The sequence below is a fragment of the Cebidichthys violaceus genome, unplaced genomic scaffold, assembly GCF_023349555.1.
Source record: "Cebidichthys violaceus isolate CVI_PGR_0920_01 unplaced genomic scaffold, fCebVio1.0.p SCAF_22, whole genome shotgun sequence".
In the NCBI taxonomy this organism is placed as follows: Eukaryota; Metazoa; Chordata; class Actinopteri; order Perciformes; family Stichaeidae; genus Cebidichthys; species Cebidichthys violaceus.
Window position 1 is genome coordinate 554,852 of NW_027176395.1, and position 18,853 is coordinate 573,704.

The 18,853-nt window shown below is 45.3% G+C and overlaps 1 protein-coding gene across 1 annotated transcript in view; it reads right to left on the reverse strand.

Moving 5' to 3' along the window:
• Positions 1-17,102: 17,102 nt before the first annotated feature.
• LOC137877935 (protein jagged-2-like) overlaps positions 17,103-18,853 on the reverse strand; it is a 16,136-nt gene continuing 14,385 nt past the window's right edge. The window contains exons 4-5 of the mRNA XM_068718124.1: positions 17,314-17,453; positions 17,103-17,198 (exon numbers count right to left, since the gene is read on the reverse strand). Of these exons, the coding sequence (XP_068574225.1) occupies positions 17,103-17,198; positions 17,314-17,453 (236 nt within the window). The remainder of the gene's footprint in view (positions 17,199-17,313; positions 17,454-18,853) is intronic.

Here is an 18,853-nt window from a genome sequence, read left to right on the forward strand (position 1 = left end):
TGCTCGATTCGATGTTTGAATATTCTTCATTTATATTCTTGTTCTGACCGTATCATGAAGTTCCTGTTGCTTCGTGCACCGGTGTCACAGGTAGACCATGTGGGCATGTTTATCTGTACAATTCCTGCTTTTACAGGTACTCACAGCCAGAGACGTTGATAACAGAGGACGTGGTCGCCACGGTGACTGACAACAATTTAAATTACAATCTTATTGTCAGAGAGCCTCGGGAGCGACTTCAGCTCAAAAACCTGATAGACGAGTAGACAAACTTCAGCATGAAGGACCAAACAGGCGCTTAGATAATGATACATGTATTCGTTTCTTAAATGAGTCAGCAGTTTACGTCACTGCAAGTACATTTGACTCAAACAGCCTGATGATTCAAAGTGTTTTAACGGTTTTTAACAGTTACCACTTGGAGTAGCCAGTGTACAATAGTGCCTGTAAAGCAGATTTAACTGTTTACGAATGATCAAAATCACAACTCCCCTCGAAAGTTTATTTGACCAGCAAACCAATTAAAAGTAGCATCATTATTCTCATTTCTTGTGATTAGAATAAACCTTTTTCAGTGAGAGGTTGAAGTCTGCTCGGTGTGACTTTACTGCGACGGGGCTCTAACGACAGTGTCTGGGTGGATTTACAGCGCCTAGATGGCCCTTTTGATTAGAGCTCCACCGTTGATTTATATTTTCTAAACTCCTCTCGGCGCTATAAGGTCACCCTGTTTTATTTCAGCCATAATCTACATGCAGCCGGGGTTGTCAGGAGGTTCAGGGTTGTTTCAGCTGAAATGTGATCATTTCACCGAGCTGAATTGCGAAGCTCGCTTGACATTTTCTAAATAGTTTCTGAGGCCACGATAAAGTGACAAAAGGGTGAGTGGGACTGATTTTTGCACTTTTGCTGAAAGTCTACTGTCAGTGCTGCCCTGTGAGAGTATAATAGAGGTGCAGAATATTTGTAATGTTTGTCCTAGCCTCCTCCTTTTGTGCCCTTTTAGCCCAGGAGATGGAACAGTGAAATGTATTTGCTTTTTAAAAACAGGTGCATGTTATTTCTAACTGAAAACCATCTTTCGTCGAGTCCTGTCAATGCGATGACCTCGAGGAATTACATCCGTGCAATATCAGTGTTTAGTGCCAAGATAGCAAGCAGTGTGGTAGCATGTGAGTTTCTGGATGGATCGCTGAACAGGTCTACCAGGCACAGGCCCAGGGGCCCAAACTGTCAGGGGCCCCCCGCTGGCCTTCACCTACAAAATGTCACTCAAAGAGACCAGGAAGAGATTCAGGAATAACTCAAAATGACCACAAAGAAACATAAAACAACCTCAAAGAGACTACTAATGCAAAACAGCTGCAAAAAGACACTACACTACAATTATGAAAAGGGACAAAAAACACAAAGAGACACTAAACAACTACAGAGAGACACCAAATGACTGCAAACAGTCACAAAACAACTACAAAGAGACACCGAATGACCACAAACAGTCACAAAACAGCTACAAAGAGACACCGAATGACCACAAACAGACACAAAACAACTACAAAGAGACACCGAATGACCACAAACAGTCACAAAACAGCTACAAAAAAAGGCAACAACTATAAAGTGTGTGTCTAGATGGTAGGTAGGAGAGGTGATTGGGCCTTGTGCATGTCTGTCCCCATGGGGCCCACTGTCTCATGACCCGCCCACGCTGTTGAGTCCCCACTAGCCAATCGGCGCCGCTCTGCACTGCTCTCACTCGGCGGCTTACGGCTGATAACGCCGTCCCGACCCACGCCGTCGTCCCAGCGCTGTTAGCTCCGTCAACGCTGTTGGGATTCATTTGGCGCTGTTCGCGCTGTTAGCACCGTTAGCTGCGAGCTGCCGGCTCAGCCACTGAAATGTGGAAGGTGATAAGTGTCCCAATGTCTAAATCAAGATTACATTTAAGGACTTGTCTTTGACGTCTTGCTTGTAAGATCTTATACATTAAGAATCAATAGCAAGTGTTGATCTAAACTAAGTTTATGTTCATAATAATAAAGGATAAAGTGCAAAGAATTAATGAATTAAAAAAGAGATCCGAGTTAAATAAACACCAGATCTTGCAGCAGCTGCACGTTTGCTTTGAGGAGTGTTTGAATACTTTAAACGTGACGTATTGAACATCGGCAGAAACATAAAGCAGAGGGAAAAAAAAGGCCGCAGCAAAACGGGAACAAATGGAGTTCTGATAGAATCCATCTTTGTTTTCCGCCCTCACGAATGATGCATTCATCCAGTCCTCTACAGAATACTTGTTCTGATCCATGGACTCTTTCTCTGCCCCACTTCAATTATCTTCTGATAATGCTATAGCTGCTGACACACACTGCAGCATATGATGTTGTAGAACATGAGGAAGCACCAGCGGACCGTTTCCTTTCTGAAAAAAAAAAAAAAAAAAAAGTCCTGAGAAGGGAAGAACTGTGTGTTCCCTCTTGTGTCCTCCCCTCTCCTTTAGCCTTTGCTCCAGTAGCACAGAGAGAGAGAGAGAGAGAGAGAGAGAGAGAGAGAGAGAGAGAGAGAGAGAGAGAGAGAGAGAGATATAAATGGGCCCTCCCCCTCAGACTGGGAAATGTGTGTGTGTGTGTGTGGGAGGGCTGTGAATCTCAGTGTGTGTGTGTGTGTGTGTGTGTGTGTGTGTGTGTGTGTGTGTGTGTGTGTGTGTCATGTGTTCGGACCGGGTAGTGGGTATCTGCACCGATGTGGAGTCCAAATTCTTCCTAAATGCGAGCTGATTCATCCTTTGCCCACATTTCCTTTTTCTCCTGAATCATATCTGAATTAGCTTCGCCGGCCCTCTGTGCTCTCAGCTGCCCATGGCTGTAATGACGGACGGGAGAGGAGGGGGGAGGAGGGGGGAGGAGGGGGCCGGACTCCCGGCGCTTTCGGTAATAGACCGAATACTTTTGCTGCGCGCACTCCGAGGTGAACCGCAGGTTAAATCGGGATTATTAGCATCGATAAAGAGCTGTATATCTTCTGAGAGCGCGGGCATCGAGGAAAAACCAAATGCATCATCTCATCGGGGCGGAGGAGTCAGACCCGAACTGTAAATCTCTCCTGGTTCCTCATTAAATTCTGAATTCTAGATTTATTTAGCAAAAAAAGAAATAATTTGGATTAAAGTAAATCAAAGTGTTTCATTTAATTGGAATTCCTTAATTTCATTGAAGTGGAATGTATGGGCTGATTTGGTGTGAACCACAGACTGTGTATATAAGAAGTGGACGTAGTCGTCGTGACGTAGTCGTCGTGACGTCACCCATTATTTTGTGGACTGCTGTTATGAAGCCTCGAGTTTGACGATTTCGCCGTCGCCATCTTGGATTACGGCCGTCGCCGTGTTGTTGTTTTTAATCACAACCGATTGGCTCGTTGTTCAGTTCCTCGGCTCTCAAATGAGAAGCAATCGATCAGTGCAGCTTTAAAACTTTATCAAACATTAAACAACTTTTAACGGATTTAAAACATATTGAGCTTTAACTTTATTTGCACTGGACTACAAGGAGACAACAAAATCAGAATCGCCACATCCTGCATACTGAGAAGTTCCGTTTAAGGACGGCTTTCCATATGAAACAAAATATATATTACAACCTTTAATTCATGAAGTCATTTTAATATATCTCTCAGCTACTTCCGAAGTGATCATTACTGTTGTTTCATGTCTTGTATCACTCACACTGTAAAACAATCCCGAATTACATCACCTCCTTCCCTCTCAACCGTTTCCTAACAAAGCGTCTTTGAGCTTTTGCCGCCTTTTTAATTGTGATCTGGATCCGCGGAGCAGAGCGGTGTGGGAGTGAGGAGGAGTGGCAGGAGAGGTTACCTTGAACTCTTGTCCCTTCAGTCTGGTGGAAATCCTTCTCCCGTCTGGGAAATTTAGGGCTTTTTCTAAATTCTCTGGCAGGACACGGGCTGCTTTTGGTCCTTGACCACAAGACACAAAACCCCCGACGGCAGTTTTTCATAAGACACTCCCTGTTCAGACGAGCAGCTCCGTGAGAGAAACAACAACGCTGTACACGTCAGGCAGTGAGCGGATCTGTTCTAGTTCAGAGGAGAAGAAACACCAGAATAAACGACGATAAACTTCCCGCATTACAGTCGATCAAATACTCTGGATCGTACGAACAATTTCATGACGAATCAGAGACTAACAATCAATGCATAAAAAGCCTCATAATGCAGTTTATTTTGACTCAACATGTGGATTAATTCGCCGCTGAAACTAGTTCCTGTTTGGAAGAAATACAAAATACTACAGCGCCCCGTTATTTTAGGAAACCGTGAGCAAAATATACAATAAGTCCAGGCTTATTATTTAACACATCCTGGATGCATCATCCGCTGAAAACAGGTACAGTAGAGATCTGTGGAGATTACTTGACTTTCATCTCCATAAATAAGCTTCGATAACGTTTATAAATGAGACCAACCTCACACAAAATGAATGAAAAGCGATGGAGATGTGTTGACTAGCTGCTGCAGAGCATGAGAGGAAGTCATAATGAAGAATTATTCAGACACACACACACACACACACACACACACACACACACACAGCGACTCAGAAGCTGGCCGGTCCAGTTTACCGTCCATCGATGTTGTTTACCGGCATCTGTGCACTACCTGCTCGTTGCCATGGGATTTTCAGCGCTCGCCCACGCTGCAAGCACTGACTAACCCACGGAGGACGGGAACAACTCAAATGAGACTCAAATGAGGTGAGGGGAGCGAAGGCGGCAGCGTTAGGCCTGCTGTCACGGTGTGGTTTTTGGGGAACAGGTGAAAAGTGAGCCATCGCTCTTTATCTTTTTTTTAATCAGCCGAGTTATCTCAGCACACATTCGGAGGAGCTTTCTGCCGTTTAGTCAGTTCAGCAGCAGCAGCGTTTGTCGGTTTCTGTGGTAAAAACTTTGGAGTGAGATTTAAAGAGAGATGCTGTCAAGAGGACGAAGACGAGCGTTTTACTCTCCGAAGACAGCCTAACCTGAGTGAAATCCTACCGATCAGTTTGAGACGTGAGGAGCAGCTAACGGCATTGTTCTACATGCAAATAAAGCAAACACAAGCATCTCTAATACCGTACCGATGGATGTGCCACATTTAGAAATAAAACAAACACAAATGAAGAGAAAAGAAATGGTCTTTTCGGGAAATAGTCAACAGCTGGTTAGCCTAGCTTAGCATAAAGACCAGCAACAGAGAGGAAAAATCTGAATGAAACGTGCTTTGAGATGAGCCTATTTATACTATACTAACGTAGTATAACCTATATAGTATAACAGACGGCACATTGTCAGCCCGGTGACACAAGACTAGAGCACTAAAACGCTTCACTGAAGTGAGTTCTGGAGATCAAGCGGATCTAAAACAAGGAGCCACTCTCTGGTCTGAATTCCTCATGACATCTGACAACAGGAGAGTCACAGTCCGTTGTTGCAGCCGAGCAGTTTGGCTGTTAACAGCGTCGAGTCCAGAGATCACAAAAGACCGAAGCCTCCATTCATCCGTAGTCAACAGATGTGTCCTCCGGTATGCTCATCCAGGAACAGAGCCGGAGTAAAGGAGTAAAGGAGTAAAGGAGTAAAGGAGTAAAGCTGAGGGTGTTTGTTGCAGCACTGCTGCCCTGCTCTCTGCTGCCATGGAGACGTGGAGGTTGTTTACCCACCCGGGGCCTCAGGCATGGAGGAAAGAAAAGACTCAACTTGTGTTTTTCCACTGCATGAACACCGTTTTAAAATCTCTAAACACGACATGATCCACCAGTTGTCTCTCCTAAGCTTCCTGTTTTCGCCAAATGGAAAAATAAAAAGTCACGTTAAGGTTGTGATCCAGAGAGTGTTTGGATTAGTGCAACAGACTTCACTTCACTCGGAACACCCTCAGGGATTCTACCTCCATGTGCTTTGTGTATTGAGGAGGTTACTCTGGTTCTCCTTTGGTGTGACCTGAGTTTAAAATAGTTTAATAAACTTTACTGTGGGACTAAGTTTAGTTGGGACTAAACTAAACGTCCAAAGAGTTTGTCTTTCCCAAACAAAAACAACGTTCTCTAACGTAAGCATTTGATGGCCTATAATCTACCTGCATCAGTTTCCCTGTCGCCATCTTGGATTACGGCTGTCGCCATTTTGTTTTTTCACAACCAGTGAACAGGAAGTGACCATATCTGGACTGAGGAGGAGTGACGTAGAGACGCCATATACGTCTCTGGTTGAGACCTGTCAATCAGCGTGTAGCCCCGCCCCTAAAGCATCCCCTCTTTATGGTATGTTTGACTCTAAATGGAGCATAATGTACTAAATGAACATCATGCTGTATTGAAGAAGACTGTAAACTAGAGATTGAGACCATAAACTCATGTTTACAATGTTTACTGAGGGAATAAATCAAGAGAGAAGTAGAGTCATTTTAGACTAGACTTCTATACAACCAGAGGAGTCGCCCCCTGCTGGACACTAGAGAGAATGCAGCTTGAAGAAAATGTGTCGTTAATGGTAGGTGAGTGTTCTCCATCTAGTGGTGAGGCTGCAGATTGTGCCCAACTGAAACGTCTCCTGCGCGCCAAGCATGTAGGAGAACCACGGTGGCCGACGCAACAAATTGTGAAAACCCGAAAAGGACCCAATCCAGAACCAGTGTTTGGTTTGTCCGTTACGGGCTTCTGTAGGAACAAAGGCAGCCAACTCTGTGAAGACGACCCACTCCGTATGCAGATACCAACGGCTCATTCTCAAGATCAGGAGCGTTGAAGCGCCCTGTGTGTGTGTGTGTGTGTGTGTGTGTGTGTGTGTGTGTGTGTGTCACCAGAACACAAAGAGCAAGAGGTCAACAAGCTTCAGTATCATCCTGGTTACTATGCAACGCAAATTTAAAAATACACAACAGAGGAGGGGAAGCTGGAGGTGGTTTCTCTGCTGCTGAATGAAATGATGAGAAGCCCTTTCTATAAACACACGAGAGGGTACATGACGCCCCGCTGGAGAGAGGGCATGCTGTGTAAATGGTGCCAGTTTATCAAAGGAACCCCTCCTGCACTCGAGCAACTCTCGGTGCGGCTAATCCGTCTCGACGTGCTGCTCCTCAAAAACAAAGTCCTTCTTCCACCGAACTGAGACCCAGTCTGTACGAACGCTCACAACAGGGTGACGGACTCAGATCTGTCGATGTCAACAGAACAACGCTGAGACTTCTTTTACTCCAAGTGAAGCAGAATTCCCGCTGTTCTCAATATCTCAGTGTATTTATGTACATATGAAGGGGGAGGGTCCGGTATCTCAAATGGCTTTTTGCACACCGCAGAGCGGCACTGTCTGGGGTCTGAAGTCATGTCCATCATGTGTCATGGTGGACACAGTGTCTCTTATGATTCGTTTGGGGAATGATTTCTCAGAGTCGTGTTCTCCGGTGTTTTGACAATAAGGTGCAGGACTAAAAACGGATCAATCCCGTTGTACGGAGAACACAGTCATGCACGGGATCTGCTTTTGTTCAACTGTGTTCAGCATCAACACATCAACGAACGCGTCCTCAGAGGACACTTGGATTCCACGTCAACAGCTGTCAGCCGTTAAACTCTTTAACTATCGTTAACGCCACACTTCAGCCGCCTCTGGCACGTCAAATGAAACCTGGACTTCGATTCGTCTCAGGTTCCTTACATTACACTTCTACAGGTCAGGTAGATTGAGGCTTGTCCTTCGTCCAGACGGTCGGCGGTTCGATCCTCGGGCGAGACGTTCAACTCCTAGCGCCGTAACTTTTCTTATTTCACTGATCTACAGTCACCAAACTTTTTTTTTTCCGAACAGCTTATCCGCTTCATCTCCGCATATAAACTCCAACGTCAACCATTTAGTCTCATTAACTCTGGGGCTGATACAGTAAACACAGTTTATTACAGCGCCGAGCTGTAACCGGAGAGGAATGTTTGCTCACTTTTAATAAACGCTCTCTTAAAAAAAAAAACCCAGAGGGCTTTATAGGAGGAACGGAGAGGTGACGGGTGAATACTCATGCAAGCAGATCAGGCGGAGCTCTAATTCCCTTCATTTGACTGAGGCTTTGCTGCTGAACCTGCTGTCAGAAAGGTAGAGCTTCATGTTTTTTTAAATCCATCAGGCTTTTTATTAGACGTTTCTCTTTCTTATTCCTTCCCAAATAAGTGAACCGACAGACACTTTAATGCACCGGCGCAGGCGTCTCCTCTCCTCACCAGAGCAGTGACACTGCTCAGCTCTGACCTTTCTCTCCTCTGTTGGCACGGCACTATCTCTGACAATGGAACAGGGGGAGGTTAATACAAGTTTGGCGGTAGGAAAAGTATATTCGGGAAAAAAGGTTCGAACTCCTCTTCTTCACTCGCTATCCTTTTTTTTTTGTTGTTGTCTCGTCATTGTTCTCTCGTTGCACAAAAGGGCCTTTCAGGGTTTTCAGGTGTGATGGAAATTGAAATCCAGAGTAAAATCAGGGAATAGTGTGCGACAACAAAAGGAGGAGGCCGTTCAATCAGGGGGAGAGTCCCGGTCCTTCTCTCTGCTTCAGACGGGAGAGAGACGACACCGGGCGATCTACCGGTCTCACGTATGGATATGAAAACATCGCGTGCAAAACAAAACTGCACATCCGTGCATAGACTGGTGCAGCTCATTCTCACGGTGCCAAATACGCTTTCACTGAGCTTTTGTATGAATATTTATAAATATAAACTGAACAATTTAAAAATTGAAAATGAAAATGAAACAAAGAGACAAAAAAGAACTACAAAGATGCATTACAGCTGCAAAGAGACACAAAAGAACTACAAAGAGATGCATTACAGCTGCAAAGAGACACAAAAGAACTACAAAGAGATGCAAAACAGCTGCAAAGAGACACAAAAGAACTACAAAGATGCATTACAGCTGCAAAGAGACACAAAAGAACTACAAAGAGATGCAAAACAGCTGCAAAGATGCAAAACAGCTACAAAGAGACACAAAAGAACTACAAAGAGATGCATTACAGCTGCAAAGAGACACAAAAGAAATACAAAGAGATGCAAAACAGCTGCAAAGAGACACAAAAGAACTACAAAGAGATGCAAAACAGCTGCAAAGAGACACAAAAGAACTACAAAGAGATGCAAAACAGCTACAAAGAGACACAAAAGAACTAGAGATGCAAAACAGCTGCAAAGAGACACAAAAGAACTAGAGATGCAAAACAGCTGCAAAGAGACACAATGAGACTCATAACAATTATGAAAAGAGGCAAAACAACTACAAAGAGCAGAATTTACAAATATTAACTGAAAATTCAAAACTATTGGACTCTTATAACCTCCTCTTATATGAAGCTGTTTTACTGACACAACAACTTAACAAGGTGGTGATATGTCAGCGTTGTGTGTTACAGTTTGTTCTACTGGCCCCAAGTAATAACTAAATAATTACTAAGTAATAACTAAATAATTACTAAATAATAACTAAATAATAACTAAATAATCACACAGCCTTCGTGCAAGTGGAAGTAAAACTCACTTTAATCAGATCCTTCTGGTTCTCACGTGCTCAACCTAAGGGTTAGGGGAAACGCGTATAGTTGTAGAGTGTGTGTGTGTGTGTGTGTGTGTGTGTGTGTCTGCCACCCAGAAGACGTGATAATCAGACTGAATCTCACCCTTCTCGTCACAGCTGCGCTCTGAAATCAATGTGTGCTCGGGTGGAGCCCGGTGGGAGAGAAGGGTGGATGAGAGGAGGCTTGATGGCGCCATCTGTTGAAAATAATTCATTTTTTAAATCATCATCAGATCTCAGCTTGTCGATTTTGAACGACAGCCTCAATCGAGACAAAGTCGACCTGTCAGCTGTTATTTGAGTTACAGACACCGATGAAGAGTAAAGCAGCAGCCAAACTCTTCTTCTTCATCGTTAAACAATATTTAGTTTTGAGCAGAATCTTTGGAGCGAGGTGGTTCTTTTAAACTGTTAATTTTTACCAAATGACTAAAATGAACAGAGTTTACATTTGACTATAGGGACTGTAGCTTTAGATTGCTGGTGTTGACAGTGTGGTATTGTATTTTAATCATATTCTTAAACTGTCCATGAGCAGGAAAAGTTATAATCTTTCCTGTCAGAATCATATGAACGGGTACCAAAAAAGAATCATTGGATATTTCTTAGATTTTACTGTTTTGCGCGTGAGAAGCTCATAGAATGAAAGTCCATTCCATGTGAAGTGACAACCACACTTGAGAAGATGACTGATTGCGCTGAATTGAATCAAATGATAGTGAATGTGGACGGATGGAGGGTAACTTAACTCAAAGCTTGACAGAATGATAACGTCTCCGGAATCGATCCTGTGTTTTTCAGAGGCAGTAAACGATGAACATGGAGTGGTGAGATGTCTTCCCTCTCTCCTCAGATGACACACACACACACACACACACACACACACACACACACACACACACACACACACACACACACACACACACACACACCTGCAGCATCCTCTCTGAGTCCTGCTCGTCCTTCCTTCCCTCCAGAGAGCAGAGGCTCTGGATGAACTCGGCTGCTTTCTAGGAATCTGCTCTCAGTGCTCCCCAGAATCTCTCTGGAGCATTATTAGTATCCCATAAATATTCACCTGGCTGATGCAAGCTGCTTTGCTCCGAGTTATTTACAGACACGGGCATCGTCATAAAACACTAAACATGATCACGAATAATCATAAAATGACTGCAAAGAGACATAAAAGAACTACAAATAGATGCATTACAGCTGCAAAGAGACATAAAAGAACTACAAAGAGATGCAAAACAGCTGCAAAGAGACATAAAAGAACTACAAAGAGATGCAAAACAGCTGCAAAGAGACACAAAAGAACTACAAAGAGATGCATTACAGCTGCAAAGAGACATAAAAGAACTACAAAGAGATGCATTACAGCTGCAAAGAGACATAAAATAACTACAAAGAGATGCAAAACAGCTGCAAAGAGACACAAAATAACTACAAAGAGATACATTACAGCTGCAAAGAGACACAAAAGAACTACAAAGAGATGCATTACAGCTGCAAAGAGACACAAAAGAACTACAAAGAGATGCAAAACAACTACAAAGAGACACAAAAGAACTACAACGAGATGATATATTCAATATTTAAATGTAATATATCATCCACTAAACTTTGCAGAAACCATATTAGACATAAAACATTTACACAGACAACACAAACAAATATTATTTAAAAAAAATAAGCAGAATAAATCATAAAAATAACAAATAAAACAGTTAAAATACATAAATTAAGAAAAGATTCAACTAATACATTTTAAATTCTAAAAAAAGTGATCAACTAATTGTTATTAGGGTCAGATATTACAAAATGTTTGGCATATTTAGCTTTCATTAATTACCGGGAGTTAATACAGAGTGGATTTTCATTACAGCAGCACATGAAGATGGGTGAGGTCTTCAAAAATGTCACTTCATGTCTGTCGATCTGTAGAGGTGTAACATGAAGAGTATAAGTGGTAATTTGGTGACACAGCTCAGACAATTTGAAACCCATCTTGTCAAATATAATGCACTTTGCAAAGCGCCTCACTACTTATATTTTGTTTATTAATCCGCAGCTAAAAATAGTCCCCGACGAACGCCCCAGTGTGCCTGATAAAAACCAGGGTGAGCAGCTGTTTTTGGGGGATTTTTACCGAGATGTTTCTTTAAAGATCAGTCGGAGCCAAACAAACACTCCACAGATCCAATTTCACACGTCAGAATATTTTGACCTGCAGCAAACTGAAGCTTTTAATCATTCTACGCAATCAAATCAAACCAAACATTAATCTAGTTCTTATTTGAACTTTGGCTCTTTTTTTTTTTTTTTTATAAACTTCTTTAATAATGTTGCAGGAGAATTCAAACTTTATTTAAAGGAGCCAAGGTTCTCTGGAGAAAACTCATTACACGTCCACCAGAACGTTGTACCTTAAATCATAGATGTAACTTCATAAATATGAAGTATGACATTTGATTTATGCAACACTTTTACCAATACGGTACTTAGTGTTGAATGGAGGGACTCAACTTTAGGTTTAGTCTTTCTAATGAACATCAAGCAGATGTTTATACCATTCTGCAACCCATGTGACATAACTATCATTGTACATAACATACATGAACTACATTATAAAACGTGATTAACCAGCAGTTTGGTGTCCTGCATGTGTTTTACTACATTTAAGGCAGAATCTGTGTTCTGGTTGATTAACAGGTCTGTTTAAACAAGACAACAACTCGATTTAAAGTATTAAAGGTGGCCTCTATGGTTAAGTGTTGCAGCAGCAAAAGCAGAGAAAACCTGAATTTTAGTCTCTTGTGTGGATCAAGCTGCAAAAATGTCCCATAATGCAACTGGACTGCATCTGTAGAAAGCATCTAATTGACTTCTAATCCCAGACGAGCGCAAGAAAGACACGTGCAGTAACCGGAACACAGCACCAGAGGGCAGTGTTTGCTCACACATGTCATCTGTTCCGTCTGCAGGCTTCAGGTGGACCTCTGGACCTCTGGACCTCTGGACCTCTGGACCTTCTGAGGATCAGCGATCGTAAACACAGACGGACACCTGCTGGACCTGCAGATGATCTCTGTGTTAACGGGCCTGACGGTGACGGTCTGTCAGCAGAAACAGGCTCGTTACACTGATCCCTTCACCGACGAGCTCCACACGCTTTTATTAACGTGTGTTTGGTCTGCATACTTTCTGAAATAGCTATTAATAAAGTCATTGAATTAGATTAAATCTAATTATATAGTTTGTCTCTGACTGCTACTAGTACTATCTTTTTTTTTGGGAACATTTTTGTCAAACTGACAAAGGAACCGGAGAGCACTGCTGTGTAGATCTGAGGACTTGTTGGACTCCACCAGAAGACCTTCAGAGGCCTTCACAGTGTTGCCGCTACGTTTCCTCATCAATGTGAACCGGTGCAACGCCGATGCTGCAGCTGTGAGCACACGGCGAGGACGAAGAGGAAACAAAAAGCCTATGAAGAATCAGTGAGCAACATGACGCTCAGGACCGTACCAGAGTCCTCGAGGACTTTCACCACATGTGGTCCTCTGCAGAGGAGCTGTTACGACATCACGCCGAGCGTCTGCTGCAAAGCACCATGGGGACCGGAGGCGCTGCAACACGCCCAACATGCTGATGTGACACATGTGCACTTTCACAATGCAGTTTATCTCTGACATCATGTCCTCCTCCTCCTCCTCTGGCAGGAGGTGGAGGAGACAGACTGGAATCTGAGGTCCTGAGGCTCCTGTGTGAACCTGGCCTCTTTCCTGCTGTTTGATTTGTGTCTCCTTATATCTGCAATAACATTGATTAAAGTCCAGATTAAAGTGATGTCATCAGATCTGATCTACCTCTGGGTGGATTTTGTTAAAACCATGGTTTTAACAAAATCCACTTGTTGTTACTCCGCTTGTTGTTACTGCAGTAACAACAAGCCGTGCCGCTCACCACATCACAGCCATGAGATATTATAGAGTTTGTTTTTTCAAAAATGTAAACCGCCTCTTTGTTCTCAAACCGTCAGCCACAGTTTTAAGGTCAATGGACTCGGCAGATATCTATAACGGGAGCCGGTCGTGTGGAGAGGCGACACCCCACAAACCAGCTGAGAGCTCCATTAGGCTAATGGAGCTCTGGAACTGGGAGGCGGTGGCACTTTATACCCGCACCCAGATCCTGGACCAGCTCCTGCTGCAGCTATCAACCGGCCTCCCTTGAGTGCGCCCCCCCCCCCCCCCCCCCTCACAATTCAGCCCTCTCAAATCCAATAAGTGCCCCCCCCCCCAGTGGAAATGACTAATTGCGTGGCTCATTGTGGCGGCTGAAGCTGCTCACGCACACATTGTTTTCACATTGTCCATGTTGTGTTGCCATGGCAGGGGGGGCATGGAAACGTGTGTGTGTGTGTGTGTGTGTGTGTGTGTGTGTGTGTGTGTGGGGGGGGGGGGGGGGCTCTCTTTTCAGCCACTTCAATTACACAGAGGGACATGCATGTGACAGCGGTAGGATTACACAATGAGCTCTGCTATGTTATTTGTTGGTGTCATGGGCTCCTCCAAATGCTTCCACACAGCCGTAATAACATATTGCAGAAGCACACTGCTGCAACTGACCTCGATAGAACATGAACACACACACACACACACACACACACACACACACACACACACACACACACACACACACACACACACACACACACACGCAGGCTGTGTTTTCACTTTCAGTCACAACTGTTTGGAAAGTGGACCGGTCAGGAGTTAGGAAAGCACTGTGCATGGTGAAACCGTGCGCACAAATACACTCAAAAACCGCTTTTAATGCTGAAACAGGACCTGATGTCGTCTCAGGTTTGGTTCGGGGCCAACAGCTATTCAAAATCACCCAGCATGAACAGAGGTCTGGTTTCTCCTCGCAATCACGTCCGACGTATTTCAAGTTTCAGGTTGTGCACAGCTGTTTGTGTGTCGTACTCGTTCGTCGTGTTTTTCTTGTGCTACGACGGCGTTGTTTAGTGACAATACGTGATCCTTGAATCATATGGTCCTGGATCTTCTGTCTTCTGTAAGTTCATCACGTTCTGTCGAGTCAAACCGTGGAGCGCTGGTTTGTGTTTGTGTTTCCTGTTTAGAGAGCTGAACCGGTCCGTCTCCAGAGACCTTGCGGTAATGGTGATGTCGTGCCGGGTTGAAGCGCCGAGTCAAACAGAAGCAAGCCGGCACAAGTGGATGGAAAAGGGTCTCTAGGGCTCTACGGCAGCTCTGGTTTGGTGGACAGACGCTCACCTCATAGAACAACCGGAGGTCAGCAGGCCGGGAGAGGTCGGGTGTGATTATAAACGAGACCGTTTTAATAACTGAACAGTGCAATAGTGTGCAGAAAATCTCGCAGAGGATATTTAAAGCTCATGAGATCAACTGCAGCTGCAAAGCAAGTGAACAATTAGCTGCTTTTTTTTTTTTTATGAGCACTTTGTGGAACTTCACTGATGTAAACGCCCCGCCAGAATAAAAGAGCAGACGCTCACGATCGCTGGAAGTGAAACCCTGAGAGTGTGTGCAGAGAGTCGAGTCTAAACGCTGCTGTCACTGCTCAGAGGACGCATGTCCTCTTCAAATGTAATGCCACCGGGGGGGGGGGGGGGGGTTTGCCTCCACCGTACACCACTGCCTCCTGTGGGGGAGGAGGGTTGCGGGTAAGTCAGCGTGTTTGTTTTACGGCGATTAGCCTGTTATGGCGAGCCCCACCGAGCGCTGTACGCGCACGCCTCTGTGACCTCGCTGAAGCTGAAGCGGGGCGTCATTATGGCCGCCGCTCAGCTGGTGAAGGGGGGGGCGAGGGGGGCGGGGCTACGATGCTGTCGTGGAAACAGAGCGGGCGGAGGGCCAGAGAGGTCTGTGAGGTCACGGCGGGTCAAACACAGCTCGCACCGTTTCAGCTGTTAAAGTGACACAGCACAGGAGACAGTGTGTGTGTGTGTGTGTGTGTGTGTGTGTGTGTGTGTGTGTGTGTGTGTGTGTATTCTGGTGAAATCAGATGAAATCATGCAGGTTCACCAGAAACTCCTTCAGCTCAGCCTCCAGCAGAGACCGAGAGGGACAGACCCAGATCCTCCTCCTCCTCCTCCTCCTCCTCCTCCTCCTCCTCCTCCAGGAGCAGAGCTTCACCTCTCTGGGAGCCAACACACGCTGCTGGAGAACCAGGACGTATTGCCGGACCCGCTGGAGGCACAGGAGAACCAGAACCAGGACTGAGAGGGTCAGACTGTCAGACCCTGCTGCAGTAGAATGAGAGGTTTTCTGAAGGGACTCTGGTGCTCAGAGAGACGACCACAACAACCAACACAATCGACACAAAATGACAGTTCCTCTTTCCCGGTTCAGGCAACACAACAGTGAATAAAGAACCCCGACACTTCATCCAGAGAGAGAGACCTTCTTAAAGAACGTGGAAGAGAGTTTCTTGTGCATTTCCTTCATTTGAAATAGCAATCATGTCTGGTGGGATGCTGTCACCTCGTTTAATGTTTACGAGGACGTGGAGAAACTGGTGAAGTGGTGCGATTCACGGCAGGGAAATGACTCCAGAGTGCGTCTATTTTTGAGAAAGCTGTGCATGTCAAACTCCCCCCGGGGTCCTCGAATTTCAAAAGAATCGCTCTCTTACGGCTCAAAAGTCACGACGCTGCCAAGCAGAGAAAGCACGAGAGGTCTGACTGACACCAACGACAACTCCACTGACTTTATGAAGAGCGGCGGAGGAGGAGGAGGAGGAGGAGGAGGAGGAGGAGGAGGATGGAAAAAGCAGACTGGACCGGCCTGAGAGCGTCTCCATGTTGTCTCTGCGTCTCGTCCCCCTCCTCTCTCTGACTGACTACATCATGTCTTGGCACGCAGATTAAAAACACACTCTGGAGGGACACGGAACGATAACCACATGAGGGTAATAACCCTCACAGACGAATCAAAAAGAGACGGCCCCCCCGATCAATAAATCCAAGCCGGAACGAGCGCCGGCTCTTAAACACACGAGATGTGGTCGGCTTATTTGTGAAAATTGCAATTTTTTTTTTTAAAAGGCAGTTTAGCGTAATAAAGCGGAGCGGTTGAGCTGCATTTCAGACACATTCGGTCACCGCGTGCGACACCCGTCTGGTGTCGGTATCAAAGCAGAGAGATTTAACAGGGAAGGAGGAAGAGGAGAGAAAGGACACGAGGTTTAACGAGCAGCTGGAACTTCAATCGAGCTGCAAATCACTTAGTTAATGTGCATTTCCTCAACATAGAAAGATGTGCATATGAAAAGGTATATTCTCTCTTAAAAGGGAAGGATTTGTTGTGTCGTGTGCCAAAGGAGAACCCGCTACATGTTGGAGTGAACCCGACTGACTCCTGGCCCACTTTAAAACCCCCGACAGCAGAACACCTTTTGACCTTTTGACCTTTTGACCGAGTCGATTAGTCTCATTCCAGATCATCACGCAGGTTTAATCCTGAACTTGACCGTCGAAGTCCAGCTTCGGTAGCAGTTTTTAAAGCCAGAGCTGGAAACCCCCTGACCTCTGACCCCAGGCTGACGGCGAGGTGGGCGGTCACCAGGAGAAGAGGAGCAACTGTGACCCCCCCCCCCCCTATACAACAACTGAATATGCAGTAAAGCAGACTGAAGATGAGACAATGAGATCCACTTTCAGAGGCATCTGCTCCTCCTCCTCCTCCTCCTCCTCCTCGTCCTCCTCTCCCTCCTCTCCCTCCTCCTCCTGCTCCTCCTCTCCATACTCCTCCTGCTCCTCTTGCTCCTCCTCCTCCTCACTCCCAGGAGTCTGTGCTGTCCGTCAGACGGCTGTCAAGTCATCAGTCAGACTAAAAACACACACACACATGCGCTGAATGCTTTTCCTGGAACATGCATGCAGACATTTAGAGAGCGCACACACACACACACACACACACACACACACACACACACACACACACACACACACACACACACACTTCAGTCACAGACACGTAATATTTTCACCCGCTTGTCTTCACACATGGACACACACACGTCGTCTGTCCCGGTGGTTCAGTGTCACCTGTTGGACTTCCTCATTCACACACACACACACACACACACACACACACACACACACACACACACACACACACACACACACACACACACACACACACACACACAGAGAGAGTCTGCTGCTGTCTGAGGGAGCTCAGAGAGGACGAACAGCTCGTTCTGAACGCTGCTTTGTGCGACATGTTGTCAGGAGCTCGAGGACAGAATGACTCATACGATGATGTGTTTGGATCTGCCAGCTCCACGGTTAACGTGCGGTTACCTTCAGGAAACTAAAAAGACTCGGTCAGGACTAAAGATCACATGCATGGGTGGAAGAAACCATCGCTGACTTTGTGTGTCCAACCTTTGACCCCGACTTCCTCCTCGAGACTTTGAACAGAGTCATCGCAGGACTTTTGGCGCTGCTTCTCAGAGGCAGACGGAGTTATTTGAGAGGTCGATTGAGCAGAAAACATCTTCTAGTCGTCATCTAAAGAGGAGACTAGAGGAAAGTGCTCTTGTTGAATGAAAGACACGTTCACCAAACAAACAAACTGTCATCACATTTAAGGTCATTTGAGGTCTGACTGGCACGCTTTTAATTACCTAATAATGACTTAAATTATTTATCTTGTTGCAAATGGTTCTGGAGAATCAGGGAACCAGTTCCCAGTTTGTGTTAATCAGAAGCTGAACTCTGTGTGTGTGTGTGTGTGTGTGTGTGTGTGTGTGTGTGTGTGTGTGTGTGTCCACCGTGTTCATGTCTTTTTTCAAACTACCTTGTTGTGGCAGCAGGATATGAAGACTGTCACTGTGAGAAATGTGTTTGCACACACACTTAAACATGATTACACATTATGTGTGAACACACAACACACACACACACACACACACACACACACACACACACACACACACACACACACACACACACACACTGTCACTTCAAGCTGTGCAGAAGCCATTTCCTTCCACTAACCTCCCCCTCTTGAAGGGGATAATTGGCCGTCTCATCATGATAAGACGGGCGAAGAATCAAAATAAACACTCTCTCTTTTCTTCCCACCGTCAATCAACCGGCCGAGCCTCCGGCGGGTGGCAGAGCCGAAACAACAGAGAGACGCTGTAACGGATAGGCAGAGAGAGAGAGAGAGAGAGAGAGAGAGAGA